The sequence below is a fragment of the Staurois parvus genome, unplaced genomic scaffold (genome assembly GCF_062004578.1).
Source record: "Staurois parvus isolate SC_StPar_1 unplaced genomic scaffold, SC_StPar_1.0 ptg000264l, whole genome shotgun sequence".
NCBI classification, from domain to species: Eukaryota; Metazoa; Chordata; class Amphibia; order Anura; family Ranidae; genus Staurois; species Staurois parvus.
The window spans coordinates 12,244,500-12,266,942 of NW_028318060.1; the positions used below are offsets into that span (position 1 = coordinate 12,244,500).

At 39.3% G+C, this 22,443-nt stretch overlaps 1 protein-coding gene across 1 annotated transcript in view; it reads right to left on the bottom strand.

Annotated features, from left to right (window-relative positions):
* IMPG1 (interphotoreceptor matrix proteoglycan 1) overlaps positions 1-22,443 on the bottom strand; it is a 229,709-nt gene that overhangs the window by 159,254 nt on the left and 48,012 nt on the right. The window contains exon 8 of the mRNA XM_089681308.1: positions 16,114-16,172. Coding sequence (XP_089537434.1) covers positions 16,114-16,172 — 59 coding nt within the window. The remainder of the gene's footprint in view (positions 1-16,113; positions 16,173-22,443) is intronic.

The window sequence follows — 22,443 nt, forward strand, 5'->3', positions numbered from 1 at the left end:
TCCTCCTTTTTTGTGAGATAAATGTTATTTCACCGCAGATATAGCAGAAATTATCTGCTTTATTCACACAAGTTCGAGGCATTACTGAGTAGCCTATATAAGCATAAAACGAAATGTAAAGACGCTGTCGAACTACAATCAGCTACAGATACTGCAGCTTTTATGCAGTGAAGTGATGCAATTAAAGGCTAATATTGCATCATCTCAGTATACATGCAATTTTCTATTGGTCACCAGTATCAATTGCGCAATATGCAGCTGAAGTTGCATCATAATTTTGAATGGCTTACGTCATTAGATGGGTGAATATATCATGGAAACTAGAGCCAATCAACATTTTTTAGGGTCATTTTCGTTTTCAGCACCCCAAAATTATGTAAGATTAGCTAATTTTATGCCCAAAACTTTTTACCTGTTGAACAGTGTAATGGATAATGATGAATGATGAATACACTGCACATAATCAGATTGATGAGATGTATCTCTCTTTACCTTCTCAGTGGCAGTGCCATAGTAAAAGCATTGTAGGTATAAACCTTCCTGGATAACCACCACAGATGGGTGGGCTAAGGGGTTCTCTCTCTCCTTCTCACTTCTATTTTTATGATCATTTTTGATATCTCTCAGATGTTCACAAATTTTTATTCTCAATGTCCTTTTGGTTTTTCCTATTTAAATCTTTTTACATGGACATTCTATCATATAAATTACTTTGCTGCTAGAGCAATTAATGACATTTTTTATTTGAAAAGCTTGAGATTTATCAGTATTAAAAAATTGATCCGTTTTATCTACAAAGGGACAAACTTGACAATGGCCACACGGAAACATACCTACCGCTTTATTGATTTTTGTTAGCCAATTAGCTCTGGGGACCTTCTTAAATTCTGACTGAACCAATAAATCATTCAGATCAGAGGCTCTTTTAGTTACCAACAATGGTCTTTCACCTACAATTTGTGCTATTCCTGGATTCAGGGTTAATAAATGCCAATGTGAGTTTAGGTATAGGTATATACTATGTACTGTGTGTTATACAGTCAGTGATATGGGACATCAGCCTCATTTATTTCTATAGGAACTGTACCAACTCTGTGTCAAGAGCAATTTTTGGAACCTTTAGAGGGGAATTTAGAAAAGGAATCATTGAGGCCTGAATGTCTTTTTTGGAATATCCTTATTTATTACCCTGGACCAGGGGCGGACTGACCATTTGGAAACTCGGGCACTGCCTGAGAGCCTGGGGTCAGTAGGGGGCCCCATGAGATGTCCCAGGGGCTGACTGACCATTTGGAAACTCGGGCACTGCCCGAGGGCCCGGGGTCAGTAGGGGGCCCCATGAGATTCTCCTGGTACCTTTTTCATAGGCTTTTTTGAGTTTGGGCAAAGACACAGGGGCCCCATGATCCCCTATTGCCCAGGGGCCCCATGAGTTGTCAGTCCACCCCTGCCCTGGACTCTCACCTCCCTAATTATACACATAGGGGTTTTTTTCATACCTTCTGTGAGAAGGAATTTTTCTGACCTTTCTTATGGTAATTCACTTTAATTTATTTAATTAATGGCACTATAGCATCACTGATATTCATTATTTATCATTTAACATTAATTTACTTTTAGAGTCACTTGTTACTGTGGATTCACTTCCATTTGTGGTGGTTATCCAGGAAGGTTTATACCTACTATGCTTTTACTATGGCACTGCCACTGAGAAGGTAAAGAGAGATACATCTCATCAATCTGATTACGTGCAGTTTATTAGGCTGGTGCCATAGTGATTATCCCGTTTCCTATGTATTCATCATTATCCATTATCTAATTCTTAGGAGTTTATCCATCTTCACTGTGCTGTTCACGAAGGAACAGTTAAAGAAGAAAAAGACTTCACCAGGCTATATAATATGGAACTTTACTGCAGATGAATACAGAAACGATATTCCATTGCCTCATATGGATCATTTTTGCCTATACAGACGTTTTTGAAGACGCCGAACGGTTCTTTATTTTAATTCTTTGATTTTAATATGATTGCAACATGTTCACCCTGTCAATGTCAACCTTTTTCAAGATCTATGTGATTGAATAAATACAATATCGTATCCACTTTTGTAGTGATATATTACTCCGCATAGGATTTCAGTTAACCACTTTCCAGGCAGTTTTGCATTAGTCAACTGCCATTTTGTCTGTGTTCCAGTATATTTAGGTTTATAATCCACACTTTTATTCGAAGCGAGTCAGAGATACTATTTGGATGCAGTTATCGTATCACTTTGGATGGCACTTTTCCTTTTCTGACAGATACCCCACTAAGACCTTTTATTTTGTTTAGATCGTACTAAACAGCATCAATCAACTTGTCTGATGTGATATGATTTTGAACAATTACCAACATTTTATTATTTTTTTTTTCTATGTAATAAGTGAATGTAATGATATCAAATGTAATGAAAGATTCCATTAAGAACAATTGTAAAACAGAGCAGCTTATAATCTTGATACTGCATGATAGTTAGACAAGAGTTCTTCTCTGATTAAGTTGAGTACTGACATGATACTTTTTTTATTTGCACTAACATACAATTTTGAGGACAAGCTTTCGGGGTATGTCCCCTTCTTCAAGGTCCAAGCAGTACTATTACAAAGTTTTAGCAGAATGTCAGAAGAGATGTGGGGGATGAGAAAAAAAAAGCAGAAAGAAACACAAGCCTAGGGTTAGCCTAAAGATAAGACACAGCAAAGCATAAGCAAAGACTTGGGGGGGGGGGGAGAACAACACTCACAGGGGGAGTCATAGAAATGTTGGATAATGGTTGAGGAATCCCATGTCTTTCCTGAATGGATGTGAAATTTCTTTTAAGAACTAAAATATTGAGGTCTTCCATAATGTGGTCTGGTTGTGCAAAATGGTGTCCCACAGGTGTGCAAAAGTCATCTTATTTATGTTCCTTGATGGTATGTCTATGCAAATTCATCTTTGTTTGCAACTTCTGTCCTGTTTCGCCAACATAAGATCCTTTGCTACATTTTCTGTACTGGATAAGGTATACAACATTGTTAGAGGTGCAGCAGTATGAGCCGGAGATACTGAAGATCCCTTTTGAGTGTCTTCCACTTTATGATGGATTGATTTGGTTGCACTGATTGCAGCGTTTTTTATTGCAGGGTTTGCTAAAACTAAAACATTCTGCTAAAACATACTGCTAAAACTTTGTAATAGTACTGCTTGGAGCTTGAAGAAGGGGACACACCTCGAAAGCTTGTTCTCAAAATTGTATGTTAGTGCAAATAAAAAAAAAGTATCACGTCAGTACTCAATTGTTTCTGTCGCAAGTGCACTAATACGGATACAATCACCTCTCTGATTAAGTTAAATCCGAAACAACCATAGAGAGAATACAGCTGTTGTTTGTTTATTAACAGTAATATTGTTTCCACATTTGGAACATTTGTGTACATTGGTATATTTATTATTAGTGCCTTGAAGAGGGTATGAACTCAAACATTTACACTAAAAATGTTGTCGTACATGTCCCTGTACTGTCCTCTACTGTGTGTGCTTAAGTTAGACTATAGCAAATATTCCATAGTCATTGTAGTGGAACTGTAATGCAGGATCACTGTCAGATTGCTCATAGTTTTTAAAGAAGTTAAATCCATAGGATGTGCACTGTACAGAAAGAGAGAAGTGAAAAAAGTAAAATCTTATAAGTTTGAAGGTTAAATAGGTGTTTGCTTCTAAGTAGATTTTTCTACATGATTGATAGTTTAAATTTAAGCTAATCATTTTGCCCATTAAGGAAAAAAAGGAATTTTATGCCTACTAATAATTGTTGGTTTCAATCAAAGATAATCCTGTTATTGCAATGGTTGCCATTTTTAAAGTAAGTCCTGCAAGATGAAGTGTTCTAAATATATATATATATCTATTCAGTTATACCTGACACTCAGTGATCCCTTTGGCCACCATGTTTGATACGCTTGACATACATTGGGTGAAAGGTCTTGTCATTGAAAATCTGCTGGCACCATACCCATCTACCGACACCATGTTTGATACACTTGGTTGAGTTTTCATGAATTTTACTTGATTAACCATTATTATATGGGTTCTCAGGTTTTTTTTGCAATTCTCTCAGATTGCTTGGGTTTCAAACTGGCATGTTTAGTTCAGTGACATATGACATATGCATGGGAAATCAGTACGTACATCCTAGGGCCAGTGTAGACAAGAGCCAAGTAGCCTGCAAGAATGTCTTTGGAGCATGGGAGGAGACCAAAGTACACAGAGGAAACACAAACATTAAGTAGTTTGATCCTGTACTTTGTACCTATGTTTGGCATTGTTATACTACTAAGTTGGGTCTATAGTTTGAAACAGTTTAGTTTAGATGTAGAATAGTATAAAATTCAGGTGGTAGATGGGTAATGTAACTCTAACAATCCTTCAACCTCAACTTGTGCTCCAGATGTATATATAAAGGAAACCTCAAGACTCCATCTGGTCCATTCTAAGAGCACACTGGCAGCCATAAACTACTCGAGCAATCTCCTAAACCAGTGTCTCTTTAACTGTCAATAGCTGCAAAACCATAAAATACTAATGGCTAATAATTGATGCATGTATCCACACCCTGGAGAGCACCCCTTCACATGATGCCATACATCACTTGCACTATAATCATGAAGATACTTATAAGGCATATAACTGGCCATAAACTGGCCATAAATTCTTGATTAACAAAAAGACAGATGCATCATAACCCACAACGTACAAGGTGTGTTCTAAACTAAGCCAATCTAAAATGTATTGTTGTTAAGCAACTGAAATCAGGTATAGAGAGCCTGGAAAACACCAGGTTAATGGCATAACCTTCCTATAATGCAGCAGGCCAGGGCCAACAAAACCGGACAGCTAGAGGTCTATTTGTTTCGATCTAAATGGACTCTTTGGGTCTCCCAGTTTTGGACTTTATTTTGATTACAAGGAACTTCTGTAATTGTATTCATAGAGGGATGACATTTGATAAGTAAGTATCCTGGTATTCTCCAAGCTCACTTTAACTGATTTCAGTTGCATAACACCAATACATTTTGGATGGACTTAGTTTGGAATACATCTGTGTGTCCAGAATAGATCACATATGCTAAATGCATATAATATATTTAAACACAGTAGACATTGCTGTTAGAAAAAAAATGTAAAGTTTGTTTATAATTCCCAGATTAATTACTTGTCAATTAAAAAAAAAATAAATGAAAGACACTTGTGTGAAGTAAAGCTTCTACTAAATGTATTGCTTTAAAAAGAGTATCACATTCTATGGCTAACTTTGCAAAGTAAATATACAGTATGCAGTAAATGTATTTTAAAGTGAACTACATAGTAGGGTTTATTCAGTAGAATCACAGCAGGGTAAGATCAACATATTGGTCTCACATAAAAGGTGAAAGCATGAGACGGAAATGCTAAGCTTTCAGTGTACTTATTGAAACATGATTTCTATAACACTGTTATACAATTGCTATTGCTGTGAAGTACAGATCTTAGTCAAATAGATATGCAATACAAGTGAAGTATACAATACACACATAGTATCTTCCTTTGCTTTCTTTGTTGTATAAACAGTACATATTGAATATATTTTGATTTTAAATTATGTTTCTGTCTCTAAACAGAAATGTATCTACAAATGACCTTAACATTTATACATACATTAGTTATGGAGAATAAAATACTTTCATATCTAAACTGCTTTACTTGATGGAAGAGAATGTCTTGTTCAGGTACATTGTTTAGAATGTTTTGCATTTGGTTTTATGTATTTTTCAATATTCAAATAGGGGTTTTAGGGGTGTATTTAACCACTTGCTGTCCAGGGCATTTTTTTTATTTTTTCACACAAATGTTTGAGTACTGTCCGTGATACTTTTTTTTATCTGCACTAGCATACAATTTTCAGCACAAGCTTTTGGGGGTATGTCCCATTCTTCAAGGTCCAAGCAGTACTACTTTACAAAGTTTTAGCAAAATGTTGCAAGAAACAATTTCTGAGTGAAAAAACCAACAAAAAAAAAACCTCACACAATTAAATGTACACAGCAGTGGTTTGGTTATAAAACTAGGATTAGACTAGAGAAAAGAAGGAGCAAAAGCAAAGTTAAACAAAATGTTAAAATCAGCACTTTTTGCTAGATAACTACTTAGAATGCACAAACATATCTTTGAAAGCAGAGTCCCTGTAGGATAGAATAGTGGCTATTGCAGTTTTTTATGGCACATGATATTTGCACAGTCATTTATCAAACAGAGGTTTAGCGAACACAAGCACAATATAATACCCAATTTTTTTGTAAAATATAAAAGAAGATGTTGTGTTGAGTAAATAGATATCAAACTTGTCAAAAGTCAAAATTGTGTGCACCCAAGAAATGGCGATAGTACCTCAAATTTGTCATAGGCAACACTTTAAAACCCTTTACGTGTTATCAGTGTATAGTTAATTATGAATGATGGCCATAGAATTATTGCTCTCACTCTGATGTTCACAGTGATACCTTGCATGTGTGGTGCAATCACATACATGTGCACTTGTGCAGGGCTTTCAACCTATTGGTATTCGTGTGCATGCACAGGGGGGAGGGGTTGCTTTTATAATTTGTTTTAACTGTTTCTATTTATTTTTTTTAAAATAAAATGTTTTTTTTGTTTACACTTTTTAAGTTTGTTTTTTTAACTTTACGGATGTCACAAGTTGGCCAACAATCCTCCTATATGATAGCTCTGGGCAGTGACAAGTCCTCTTTATGGAGACATCAAGGGTCTATTAGACCCCAAATGTCTCCCTAGCCCTCCAAAGCAGCTAAGCATGCACAAATCATGCTTGAAAAACAGCTCTGAAACTGGAAGTGATGAAATTATTGCTTTCATCTCCTCTGTGTGAAATGACCCCAGCTTTGTAACTGTGGTGCCAGGCTCCCCAGAGAAACAGGAAGGCCCTGGAACAACTACAGGTGTTGGCTCTTTTCATTACTGTAAAAGTGGTCACTTTTACTACATAGTGGATAGGTGACTGTAAAATACAAAACCAAGAACTTGGCTGCAGCTGTAGCCATGATCTTGATATAAACACTTTCTGAAAGGCCATATACATATGTACTGTACAGATATTTTAATGTAATTATATTGGTCCAGCTAGGGGTGGACTGACAACTCATGGGGCCCCTGGGCAATAGGGGATCATGGGGCCCCTGTGTCCTTGCCCAAACTCAAAAAAGCATATGAAAAATGTACCAGGGGCATCTCATGGGGCCCCCTACTGACCCCAGGCCCTCGGGCAGTGCCCGAGTTTCCAAATGGTCAGTCCGCCCCTGAATCCAGCCCTTCTTTAAAAAAACTGAAACAAAGATCATTTGGAAAGCACAACTAACATAAAAATCTCCTATTCACATAAATCCTAATGAATGAAGTATTTGAATTCTTGGTGGTGTTTGCAGAATTTCTGAATTTGTGGCAATATTTTAGTATTTTTTGGCATTCTGTATATAAATACAATTTTCACAAAGTTTTGCATGGGTTATTGCTTCAAAAAATATTGCTACCTTTATGCTGGCTGTGAGTTTCAATGTGGAGTTTGCAGAGGAAAGCAGAAAAAAACAGCCATTTCAGATAGTAATAAACATAATATTTTTTTGGGGATAGAGCAGGGAAGGGGTAGAACCACTTGCCATCATTGTCCCTGTTGGAGGGAGTTCTTCCTTTAGGGCAGGAACTAATGGGAACCCTTTCCAATGGGGACACAGGTAAAAATTCTATTGCCATTTTGTTTTTATCTTATTAGGGGTTTAAGGACATTAAGTCATGTGAACTTTGAGCAGTAACCAATCTAATACAAGCAAAATAGAACATGCCACTATACTACAAATAACCATTCATCAATTCATATGTATTTAATAAAAAATGACCTCCACTTATATTCAGTGAGGCAGCAAATGCAGTTTCAATACAGGAGAGCTTTGTACAGCAAGTAATAGCATAGAGTAAGTGTGTCCAGTTACTGCAGATGCACTATCAGCAAAGACCCTAAGCATTGAGAGCCTGTGAGAGCAGAATTAGGGGACTATGTTTATTAGTAGAGCAGAGGGAAGTATGAAACAACCATATAATTGTGGTCATAAGGAAAGGTTGCTCACCCCTGCATCTGCCATGTAGTTACAGAAGTCTGAACAGACTAGAGTCTCGGAAAAGGATATGGGTGAACTCCCAGGATGAGCATCAAAACTTAAGGGTGAACTCGGGTTCATGACCCAGCTGGAATGTGTCTTACAGGGTGGTTAAAGCCTTGGTACTCCCACTCAGAGCTCCCCTGAGTGCTGCATGTGAGCTTCAGCACACTAAGACCTGGGGCCCTGGAGGCATCTAGTGTCCTAATGTTAAGGAAACATCACTTGAAGTGCTATGTGGCCTAAAAAGAAAGTGTAGTCACCACCACTTACAACCAAGTAAAATGTGGACCTAGGAATGAAGGCATTTTAAATGCAAAGCTTTCCAAAGCTCCAGGCTCCAAGACCCAGGACAGGACTTATTAAGATTCTGAGAAACAAAGCATTTGTTTCTCCATATTAGATACAAACCCTGGAGTCCCACACCATGAGTAAGAGAGAAACCTAGGTGACACATAAACACCATCCACAATCCTGCCAATGCTCACACCTAGAACAGCATTGTTTGCATTTTTGCAATGTGCTTCACAATGTAGTTATTCTCTATGTTTTTTGCCACACAAATGTACCCTATTTATTAAAGTGCAGCTCTGATGACTTTAAAGTGTTACTAAACCCAGGACCCTGCATTCACTATATCTGGTCTCCTACAGTACACAGAACATGGAAGTGCAATTGTTTTAGTAAATATAAACTGCTAAATGCATTTTCCCAACAGCAGTTAGAGCAATCTTGTGACTGCAATCAGTGTCCAGCAGAGCACTGGTTAAAGCTTGTAGGAAGAGTTTTCTTCCTGCTCTAGGAGGATGCAGAACTCATGATCTCTGTCTGGACAGTGCTGATTGGCCCTGTGCTAATCACATGCACTCTCCCAAGAAAAAAAAAACCTCTCTAGCAATACACACCAAACTGAGCATGTGCAGAGTGACTCCGCATGATATGTCTTATCAGGAGATAAGAGCAGGACACTGGGAGAAAGGGGGATCAGAGAAGTCAGAATCAAACAGAGTTTTTACACAATGCAGAGGATTAACCCCTTAGGTTCCACAGTGAGTATACCAAGCATGCTTTACTGCATATACAGACTGATGTTATTGTTGTGGGTTTGGTTTAGTAACACTTTAAATGTTTATGTTTATACAAAGTGAACATGTGGGGGCATGTCCAGCAGTGGGAATGTGAACAGCTTCTTCTCTGAGCTCCAGCAGCACCGCTGACTTCTACAGTGATCATGTAAGGACAGCAGGTTCATACCCAGCAGTTTTCATCTCTTTATGGAAACCTGACTTAAATCCATGGTGAATCGTGACACGTTCTCTCCACTATTTGCTATTGAGAGGACACTCCGGGTAACTCTCCGACTGTTGCCCTCGGGTGCACACCCTCTTTTGGCTAAGCTCCTACACTTTCAGGGTGAGGAAGCAATCCTATGCTCTGCCAGCACAATGGATGATATGACTTATAACAGAAACCATATCTTTATTTTACCTGATTTTTTTGGGCTACTCAAATGCAAAGCGCTGCATTTACAATGGTTAAATGCAGGCTCTGTGCCAAAAATTTGCCCTACAGCATGATGTATCCTGTGAAACTGCAAGTTGTTACCAATGGAAAGGCCCAATTCTTCAATACCCTGGAAGACACTTCCAACTGGCTGGACAGCCTGAATTAAACATGTTTTTTGCTACATACTTTTCAGCCTCTTCCACACTGTGTACATTCGTCATCGAAGAACCAAGCTGGGAATGTATACTCAGGTCACCCTTGTTTCTTTCTGTGCCATACATATTCGTTTTAATGGTGCTTTTTTGCATAATGACTATGTTTATTTTTAATATTTCTCTTAACTTACCAATTTGTGCAGTTTGGTTTGTTCCTTTTGTTTGCAGTTTACAAGTGTTTTTGGGGGGACTTACATAGATACTCCCCTTAATGGTTTTCTTGGTTTTGGGAAAAAGGCCGCTATATGTTTAACAGTTGGGATGGGTGGGGGTTTGGGGGTATACTATCCTTGCAACTTTCTGTATTGAGACTTTTGTTCTTCTTTGTATTTGTCATTTTACATTGGTTTGCCTTTGGGAAATGTATCAACTTATTTCAACTACACCTAACTCTCCGATTGTCCTATCTTATGTAGTTTGGTCACTATAACTGTTAACATTTTGTCCTGGAATGTGCGGGGCTTAAATTCTAAGATCAAGAGGTCTCTGGTATTTGGCCATATTAAATGAGCTAAATCCCAGATAATATTCCTTCAAAAGACGCATCTTACTGGATCCTAAGTTATGGTTCTAAAACATCCCAATATTTCCCATGCCTTCCATGCCACCTATTTCACATATTCTTGTGGGGTTTTGATTTTAATAACTAAGGCACTTTCGGTAGAAATCGAGAAGGTTTTTATAGACCCCAATGGCTGCTACCTCATTGTGGTCCTTCGATAATTAAATATATCATACATTGGTAAATGTTTATGTACCCCCCCCCCCTTTTTACCTCAATAGATTGTTGACTTGAACCAGCAAAATGCTTCAGATAGCTAAAGGGGTCATCATTATCGCAGGTGATTTTAATAATGTTCTGTACCCAGCTCTTGATAGGTTGGGGGGCTTCTGCACCACAACTATTGTCATGAAGGATTGGGCGCTGGAGACTGATTGTAATGCATTTCCTTGTCACTCTGACTCCCATATCCCTCCCTCCCTATCCAGGTTAGATATGTTCTTTACACAACCAGAAACCAGTAAATTTGTACATATACAATACCTACCCAGACCCATTTCTGATCATGCTCCCTAGTGACACCTTCTGGTATGCATACTTGGCATATGAGTCCTGTCTGGATTTCCGACTTCATAGTCTTGTATAAGTTCAGAGATGAAATGAAACTTTATTGGCAAGAAAGTGATCAGTGGGTCACAGAGGGTGTCATGTGGGACACATGCAAAACTGTCAATAGAGGTTAATATATGATTCCAAATCTAAATACACTGCTCAAAAAAATTAAAAGAACACTTTTTAATCGGAGTATAGCATCAAGTCCATTAAACTCCTGGGATATTGATCTGTTCAGTTAAGTAGCAGAGGGGGTTGTTAATCAGTTTCAGCTGCTCTGGTGTTAATGAAATTAACAGGTGCACTAGATGGGCAACAATGAGACGGCCCCCAAAACAGGAATGGTTTTACAGGTGGAGGCCACTGGCATTTTCTTCCACACTCATCTTTTCTGACTGTTTTTCACTAGTTTTGCATTTGGCTGGGGTCAGTGTTACTACTGGTAGCATGAGGCGATACCTGGATCCTACAGAGGTTGCACAGGCAGTCCGACTCCTCCAGGATGGCACATCAATATATGCCATTGCCAGAAGGTTTGCTGTGTCTCCCAGCACAGTCTCAAGTGCATGGAGGAGATTCCAGGAGACAGGCAGTTACTCTAGGAGAGCTGGACAGGGCCATAGAAGGTCCTTAACCCATGAGCAGGACTGGTATTTTCTCCTTTGTGCATGGAGGAACAGGATGAGTACTGCCAGAGCCCTACAAAATGACCTCCAGAAGGCCACTGGTGTGAATGTCTCTGACCAAAATATCAGAAACAGACTTCATGAGGGTGGCCTGGAGGATGAAGGGAATGATACCATTGAATGGCCCCATGCTCGCCTGACCTAAATCCATTAGAACACCTCTGGAATATCATGTTTCCGTCATCCAGTGCCACCAGGTTGCACCTTAGACTGTCCAGGAGCTCAGTGATGCCCTGGTCCAGATCTGGGAAAAAATACCCTAGGACACCATCCATCATCTCATTAAGAGCATACCTCAATGTTGTCAGGCATGCATACAAGCACGTGGGGGCCATACAAACTACTGAGTGCCATTTTGAGTTGCTGCAATTAAATTTCAGCAAAATGGACTAGCCTGCTGCATCATTCTTTCCCTTGATTTTTGGAGAGTCTTTGAATTCAGTCCTCTGGACCTTTTAATTTCCATCAAATAATGGACATGCTTACATTCCTTACATTCCTAACACATTACTCAATCCATATCAGTATAGATATCCAGCATGATATTTTTCCCCATTGAGATCTTGTGTTTTTAAAGTGTTCTTTCATTTTTTTGAGCAGTGTAGGTCTCTGATCCATCTCCATTACCAACACTGGAAAAACGCTCAAAGACTGTATGCAATGGCCCTCACTGATAAGACCCCCCCCAAAAAAATGCTTTATCGCGGACAACATATATTTGAAAAGGGAGATAAAAATGGCAGATTGCTGGCCTTCCTAGCCAAATTTGCCCATGAACCCTTTACTATTGCTAGAATATTTGATAGCAATGGTAGCCTGCAAGAGTCTACTGAGCATATCATGGAGGCCTTTTTACAGTTTTATACAGAACTATATAGCTAACATGTTCAATATATGTTGGAAAGAAATTTGGGGTATTTGAATCATAAACAGAACGCCTCTTCTGATTGGCCAATCAGTGATCACATGATCAGGACCTCACACAGAGGTCCCGTATGACAATTGATGTTCCTCTGTGTTCGGAGGACACAGCGGGCATCGGATCGCAGTGCTGCGTGCTCCCAGGGAGTGCGCACAAGCAGGGGGCGGGGAGGCTGTTTATAAACGGCCACCCTCCCCTGCACCGCCACCATCCAGCCGTTTATATACAACGGCTGGACGGAAGGTGGTTAATGTAAATTATCTGTGTTTCTTCTTTGCTAGTCCACTGGAAGAAGGAGTATCATTATACTGTATGTAGACGATATGCTGCTATATTTCGCAGACCTATGGCATACTGTTCCAGTTGCACTAGATCCAACATTTTGGACAATATTCAGGGTTTAAGGAAAATTGGATGAAGTCATGTATATTCCCCATAGATGTAGACCTACCCCTACAACTGCCACAGTCCTGTCCGCTGCAGATCACACATACGGTAAGTTTAAATAACTGGGTATTGACATTCAACTGCCAATATCAAAGTATTCTGATAAGGATGTACTACCATGTGTTTCTTCTTTCCACACCAGGGCATCCCAATGGGTTAAACTCCCTCTCACTTTATTGGGGCACATAAATCTGTTTAAAATGGTCTTTTCAAAACTTTTGTATATCCTATCTAACTTCAGACTTTAAATCCCAAAGAAAATGTATCAATAAGATGACTCGCTCTCCACATTTCTTTGGCATTCTAAAGACCCCAGACTCTCTTTGGAGAATCTGCAACTCCATATCTCTAAAAGTGGTTTGGCACTCCCTAATCTTCATCTTTATTATTGCACAGCCCAATTGGTCTACATACACTGGTGGCTTTTCCCACAGTTAAATACATCAACTGCAGAAGAAGCCACCATAGTTTCCTAATATGATACTCTAGCCAATCTTATCTACAGATACACTCTTAATACTACAAGTGGCTTTATGACCTTAGAAACCTCCCAACAAATTTAAAACCATTGTCTAAACCTATTGGTGGAAACAAAACATATCACGTCTCCTAACCAACCTCTATTACACAACCCTCGGCCGCCTCATTTTTTTTGGTCTCTGATGGCCTGCAGTAGGCCTAATATATTTACATCAATCATACCAGGGAGGTACTTTTAAGCCCTTCTCACAATTATAGCAAGAGTTGAATCCCTAGCAGGCAGCACTTTAGTTATCTCCAACTTAAACAAATAGGGCTTAGAAATGTGCATCTTTATAGTTCCAAGCTAGAATGTGCACTTTGGTAACTAGATCATACACGTCCTATTTCCATATTCTACTCACTGCTCATAGATAAGTTATCATCTCTAATTTCCAAATTACAATCTCAGTGGCTAGCTGATATTCCCTATGTCGCTCCAGACTATTGGCAGAAATTGTTTAATTCCTCTTTTGGCACAGTTATATCAACTAGGGATAAACTCATCCAATTAGGATGTTTGCATAGAATGCATTATACTCCAAAGCACCTTTGCCAAATCCATAAATGTGACACTCCTCTGTGCTATAAATGCGAGAAAGAACAGAGGAATTTTTTACACATGTTTTGGGCTGTGACAAGGTCAAACCTTTTTGTCTGACATTACTGCATTCATGTCAGTTAATTTTGACCTTCCTTATGTGTACAATCCCAAATGGTGTTTGTTGGAAATATTTGATGATGTTGATTACTGCTGGGGCTAAACAATTCCTTAGGTTGCTACTATATTATGCTAGGAAAACAATTGATTCGTACTGGAAAGACCCTGAACAACTAAATATTGGTTTGTGGAAATGACTGATCAATCAGAGCCTGCCTCTATACCAATTAAAGTATGAGGCGAGAGGGGGCTCAGGGAAGTTTTCTTAAATTTATGGACCCTGGTTAAATACCCGAGACACTAGTAATTCACTCCTCTATTTAATTTCAGTCTATATCATAGTCTACCCCTACATTCAAAATCCATATTGTCCTGTATACTGCTCATATCCCTTTAAGTTATTGATACTGGAGTGCTATCATATCACGCTAGACCAACCAATGTAACAACATCTATATAGTTGCTATGACTTTATTTATGTTTCAGGTGAAATAATCTCATAATTGGGAATATACTGAAGTATTTGCTACTATTTATAGTAGTTTTGTTTCCCATCCTTTTTCCCATTCTTTTTTGTTTCTTTATTTGTGAACCTTGTGTATGCATATACTCATTTGAAGAATACTCACTGCTCTGTACCCTTGTATTTTTCAAACTTGATAGTAACTGATGCTGGATTGTGTCTTCTGTTATTCACAAATTTGGAACATGTGCTTTTGAATGTACTTTATCTTTATTTGTGTACACATTTTTCAATAAAACGAGTTAAAAAAAAACAAACAAAACAAAGTGAACCTAGTTTCACCCTATGTACTTTAAGTGCACCATCTTTACATGTTTTAGTAAATAATCTTCATTGAAGTCCTCATCTTAAAGAGGGAGGAAACCTTTTCTTTCCCTAGACAGGGTTTTAAAGATAAGACTCTTTGTAGATTACTTTTAAAGTAGTTCTAAAGGCTGAATGTTTTTACCTTCATGCATTCTATGCATGAAATTAAAAAACCTTCAGTATGCAGCTCCCCCCAGCCCTCACAATACTTTCCTGAGCCTGATCTTGATCCAGAAATGTGCACGAGAGTAGAGGCTCTCTTAGTTCTCCCCATTGGTTCCCACTGCTGTCAATCACAATCAGTGAGGAAGGAGTGGGGGGGGGGCATCTTGTGGACACACAGAGTAGACTCAGGAGTGCGCATGCTTGAGTGCCCAAATAGCATGTGGCGTGCTATAGAGGCATTCGGCGGGAGGGAGGAGCCAGGACCACCATCAGGGTGCCTGAGAACAGGAGGAACCTGAGAAGAGCAGGTAAGTATAACATGTTTTTATTTTTTTACTATGCCTTTACAATCACTTTAAGTTTTGCTGAAAAAAAAGGGGAGGTACCTTTTTTTCTTACAAATGTGTATGTACAGGGAGCTTCAAGCGGCCTTCTCCTACTATGGGCAGGTAAATTGCATATAAACCTCTAAACCTCTCAACAGCACCACCTATTTACCTTACCCACCTAATGTTTAAAGGTGTAAGTGCTTGTAGTAACATAGCAGGGAATACATCTATTTGCAGATTGATTGCTATGGGAATGCTATCTGATTAGCTTGCTGGGCTGGTATTCTTTTGAAAAGGAGAGAGGTGCAATGCATTTTTAAACATTTTCTTGATAAATTATAAAAGTAGAAAAGAATCAAAAAAAAGCAAGCAGAAAAACTACCTCCTGATTCTCAGATCCTGAGCTTGACAAACTGAATTTGGGTAGCAGACTGGAAGAACACACTGTAATCGGTAGTGACAGTAAAAAAAAAAGAAAGAAAATATGTTTTTCTTACCTAAATCGTAGAACCTGTATTTCTTTGAATCCTGGAAGCTTCTCAAATACCTTGTGCATCTAAGGAAAAAAAATGACATGTTGAATGAGAGTTAAATTTAGCAGCATGTACTGTTAAGACTTTTACTTTTTGTTTTTAATTTTTAAAGGTTTTTCTTTATAGTTTAGCTATCTCTTGCAATACATTTTTTATATGTATTTTGAACTACTGGCTTGCAATGGCAGATTTATATATTTTATCCCCTGGGCCCCTGGATACCTTCCACAAAAAAAGTACTTTTGTCCAACAATCACAGTTACATAAACACAGCATTTGCACTGTTGTACATAAACATAACAATAATTAGAAATGTTTCCTAAAACACCCACCTTAGCCTGCAGGGGGCTTTGTCTTAGTGCACTGTCTACCTCTGCATCCAGCTTAAACTGTAGAAAACTTTTTCTTAAACACTTCAGCCTCCACGATGTACCCATGTGTAGCCAGGTTGAAGTGGTTATACCAGGATGATGCCTGCAGCTACAGGCATCATCCTGATTTTTTTTTCAGCTGGTGACAGGCTTTAGTGTAAAAGCAATCCCAGTGGCTAATTAGCCGCTGGATCACTTTTAAAGATGGTGGGGAGCCCAGGACTGAAGCTAGTGGTTCCGCCATCTTATCATAGGAATGATCGAGGACTGGGACATCACTCAGACATAAACAAGATGATAAACTACTGCGCAAATACCATGTTACAAACAATTGCAACATCCACCATTTTATTCTCTAGGGCATCTGTTTAAAAACATATAATGTTTGGGGTTCTCAGTAATTTTCTAGCAAAAAAAATGCTGATTTTTACATGTAGGAGAAGTGTCAGAAAAGATTTCAGGCTGAAGTGGTTAAATGGCCCTCCAGAAACATTAAGGGCAATACAATCTTGGCATTTTTTATATCTGCTGTGATTGTTAAGCAATCACCCATCTCATTACATGTTTCAACCTCAGCCATTATATCAAACTGACCTTCGGGTTTACCATCAACCATGGCAACCAGCCCACCATGAATATGCAATGAATTACACATTTCATCATTGTCAGTGATATAAACATTCTCTTTTTCAACTCCTGATAGGGTAGTGTTAACAGAAAACACACACTCTGCAGAGTTTCTCCTGCAGCAAATTCAGATTGGAGCACCTCCTCTGCCACCAACTGTGTTGACATTTGCCTTTTGTTCCATGACCCCAACTTTGCATTAGGGACTCCAATCTCTTCATTTACATTTATGCCATCTCATTGCCAACACCAGCTTTTTTGGTCCCACTATTACATACAGAGACCTCGTGTAACATTGTTAATACATTGTATGCCAAACTATCCCAGTGTAATTGTTTTGTGCTTCAGTCAAAGGTACTCTACAGTACCTATCCATCTTTTTAGGGAGATCCAGAAGAACATAGTAGCAGAAGAGTATACACATTGCACATTTCATCTTTAAGTATACCAGATTGCAATGCCTTATTGATAAACACAGCAGGTTCCATTACCAAAATCTCATCACTGGCACCCTGTAGCTCTGTGCAAAACACATGAATATTTTTATCTCTGTGAGCCTGTGGCTCTTCATTAAACATGGAAGTATGTCTTCATGAACACATTTTAATTTTCACATTGACATGTTTTCAAATGCATTTTAAGACATGGCTCCCCACTATACAGTGCATTGTATAGAGGAAAGTCTCTTTCAAGAAATACAGTTGGCCTCCTAACTGGAGTCATTCCCACTTCATGGTGGATAGTCTTACTACCAGTCTCCATAATCACTGTTTTAGCAGTTTCAGCATTTAACTCATTAGAGAGAGTCTTACCAGCCAATGCAGTAGGCATCACCACCTTCGTTTGAATGTGCTGGGTCAGGGGCTGCTTTAAATGTCCTCCTCTTTGCTTTAAGTTGCCATTTCAACAAAGGAACATACAGGTGAATCTCAAAAAATTAGAATATCATGCAAAAGTTCATTTATTTCAGTAATGTAACTTAAAAGGTGAAACTAATATATGAGATAGACTCATTACATGCAAAGCAAGATAGTTCAAGCAGTGATTTGTCATAATTGTGATGATTATGGCTTACAGCTCATGCAAACCCCAAATCCACAATCTCAGAAAATTTGAATATTGTGAAAAGGTGCAATATTCTAGGCTCAAAGTGTCCCACTCTAATCAGCTAATTAAGCCATAACACCTGCAAAGGGTTCCTGAGCCTTTAAATGATCTCTCAGTCTGGTTCAGTAGGAATCACAATCATGGGAAAGACTGCTGACCTGGCAGTTGTGCAGAAAACCATCATTGACACCCTCCATAAGGAGGGAAAGCCTCAAAAGGTAATTGCAAAAGAAGTTGGATGTTCCCAAAGTGCTGTATCAAAGCACATTAATAGAAAGTTATGTGGAAGGGAAAAGTGTGGAAGAAAAAGGTGCACAAGCAGCAGGGATGACCGCAGCCTGGAGAGGATTGTCAGGAAAAGGCCATTCAAAAGTGTTGGGGACTTTCACAAGGAGTAAACTGAGGCTGGAGTCAGTGCATCAAGAGCCATCACACACAGACGGATCCTGGACATGGACTTCAAATGTCGTATTCCTCTTGTCAAGCCGCTCCTGAATAACAAACAACGTCAGAAGCATCTTACCTGGGCTAAAGAAAAACAGACCTGGACTGTTGCTCAGTGGTCCAAAGTCCTCTTTTCTGATGAGAGCAACTTTTGCATCTCATTTGGAAACCAAGGACCCAGAGTATGGAGGAAGAATGGAGAGGCACACACTGCAAGATGCTTGAAGTCCAGTGTGAAGTTTCCACAGTCTGTGTTGATTTGGGGAGCCATGTCATCTGCTGGTGATGGTCCACTGTGCTTCATTAAGTCCAGGGTCAGCCGTCTACCAGGAGATTTTGGAGCACTTCATGCTTCCTTCCTCAGACAAGCTTTATGGGGATGCTGACTTCATTTTCCAGCAGGACTTGGCACCTGCCCACACTGCCAAAAGCACCAAAACCTGGTTCAATGACCGTGGTATTACTGTGCTTGATTGGCCAGCAAACTCGCCTGACCTGAACCCCAATGAGAATCTATGGGGCATTGCCAAGAGAAAGATGAGAGACATGAGAACGAACAATGCAGAAGAGCTGAAGTCCGCTATTGAAGCATTCTAGGCTTCCATAACACCTCAGCAGTGCCACAGGCTGATAGTTTCCATGCCACGCCGCATTGAGGCAGTAATTGCTGCAAAAGGGGCCCAAACCAAGTACTGAGTACATATGCATGCTTATACTTTTCAGAGGTCCAATATTGTTCTATGTACAATCCTTGTTTTACTGATTGCATGTAATATTCTAATTTTCTGAGATTGTGGATTTGGGGTTTTCATGAGCTGTAAGCCATAATCATCACAAATATGTAATCCCACGGTTATTGAACCAGGTTTTGGTGCTTTTGGCAGTGTGGCAGGTGCCAAGTCCTGCTGGAAAATGAAGTTAGCATCCCCATAAAGCTCGTCTGAGGAAGGTAGCATGAAGTGCTCCAAAATCTCCTGGTAGACGGCTGACCCTGGACTTAATGAAGCACAGTGGACCAACACCAGCAGATGACATGGCTCCCCAAATCAACACAGACTGTGGAAACTTCACACTGGACTTCAAGCATCTTGCAGTTTGTGCCTCTCCATACTTCCGCCATACTCTGGGTCCTTGGTTTCCAAATGAGATGCAAAAAATGCTCTAATCAGAAAAGAGGACTTTGGACCACTGAGCAACAGACCAGGTCTGTTTTTCTTTAGCCCAGGTAAGATGCTTCTGATGTTGTTTGTTGTTCAGGAGCGGCTTGACAAGAGGAATACGACATTTGAAGCCCATGTCCAGGATCCGTCTGTGTGTGGTGGCTCTTGATACACTGACTGCAGCATCAGTCCACTCCTTGTGAGAGTCCCCAACACATTTGAATGGCTTTTTCCTGACAATCCTCTCCAGGCTGCTGTCATCCCTGCTGCTTGTGCACCTTTTTCTTCCACACTTTTCCCTTCCACATAACTTTCTATTAATGTGCTTTGATACAGCACTTTGGGAACATCCAACTTCTTTTGCAATTACCTTTTGAGGCTTTCCCTCCTTATGGAGGGTGTCAATGATGGTTTTCTGCACAACTGCCAGGTCAGCAGTCTTTCCCATGATTGTGATTTCTACTGAATCAGACTGAGAGATCATTTAAAGGCTCAGGAACCCTTTGCAGGTGTTATGGCTTAATTAGCTGATTAGAGTGGGACACTTTGAGCCGAGAATATTGCACCTTTTCACAATATTCTAATTTTCTGAGATTGTGGATTTGAGGTTTTCATGAGCTGTAAGCCATAATCATCACAATTATGAGAAATCATGGCTTGAACTATCTTGCTTTGCATGTAATGAGTCTATCTCATATATTAGTTTCACCTTTTAAGTTGCATTACTGAAATAAATGAACTTTTGCTCGATATTCTAATTTTTTGAGTTTCACCTGTAGAGTGAACAAACAGCAAGCCCCACATGCTCCTTAGCACCCCCTGCAGACCCAACAGAAATATTCTCACTGTTGCCAGGGAACTAGTCTCAGAGATACAGCCTCATGCCCAACAGCATTATCTCCATTGGCATTCTAGAGTTCAGGGCAGGTTATGACACCAATTCCCCATTGGTCACAAGGCTGACTTTTTTTAGAGGAGCTTTCCAGCTTCCCTTACACTCAGTTCACATTAGTGTGAACCCACGTTTGCTTGGGTTTGGCAGCCCATTCAAATGAATGGGCTGTGAACTGCTGAAAAAAAGGTGCATGCACATTTTTAAAAATGTGGCTACGGGGGAAACTGCATGGTCTTTTTGACCATGCAGTTTCCTTGCGGTTCCTGCACCTACAATCACCTGTGGGCTGAGATGCATGGAGGTGCCATTCAGAATGAATGACAGGCCCCACATCTCACAGGAACAGCATGATTCAGTTGTGGGTGGTTGTGGGTGTGGAAATCTATGTGATTCCCGCACCTGCATCCGGAACGCACAGTACAGGCTGTTGTGAACTTAGCCACATAGAGATTCCCAGCAGGCAGAAACTCACACATTATGTTGTGATCGCTGAGCAAAATCTCTGCTGAAATTTTCAGTGACAAACTCTCTCTGGGTGGGATGAGAGATTACACATATTTCCTGCTGATGCTTGCTGGCTCTCCTAGACAAGCTGAATCTTCTGTAAACCTGTTACTGAAACTTTGCTGAAGGATGCACAGCCTGCTTGGTGACTAACTGTGTTGCTAATTGCTTAATAAATGTCACCCAAAGTGTTTAGCATTACAGTTGATTCAGAGATGTATTACTGTATATAATACATTAGAAATATACAGTATATAGACGATAATGAATACATACAATGATTTAAAATTATCACACTGAGAATATGAGTGTTGTTAATAAAAAGATCCTAATATATTTCTTAGTCATAATAAAACTAGTCAATTCCTTGGATTTACAACAAATACAGATTAGGGATTTAAATTATTAAAATGTTCTCTGTGTTTTACAGGAAAAGTATCTCTGATGTATTTTTTGCAAGTATTAGATGTTAAAAACCACAAAATATACAATAGATTAGGAAAGACTAGAAAATGTAGATAACTTTCAAAGTACACTCGAGAGTGCATAGGAGTACATTTTAATAAGGGAAATTTACACTCACTGCCCACTTTATTAGGTACACCTTGCTAGTACCGAGTTGGACCCCCTTTTGCCTTCAGAACTGCCTAAATTCTGCATGGCATAGATTCAACAAGGTGTTAGAAACATTCCTCTGAGATTTTAGTTCATATTGTTATGAGTTACTGTTGCCTTTCTATCATCTCGAACCAGTCTGCCCATTCTCCTCTGACCTCTAACATCAACAAGGCATTTTCATCCACACAACTGCAGCTCACTGGATATTTTCCCTTTTCAGACCATTCTCTGTAAACCCTAGAGATGGTTGTGCATGAAAATCCCAGAAGATCAGTAGTTTTTTAAATACTCAGATCAGTCCGTCTGGCACCAAGAACCATGCCAAGTTCAAAGTCGCTTAACCTCCATAGCAGTCTGATTACGTCAGTATTTCTGTGCTCAAAGCGATACATTTTTTTGCATGGAAATATGTCAATTTTTTATTGTACGCCTGTAATTTTTAGGAATAACTCACTGAAATCTGTCTGAACAAGAGTCTAATAAACATCCCGGGTATGATAAAACTTGAAACAGGAAATCATAAATTATAACCAAACAAATAAGCATAAAAAATAATATAATAATAATA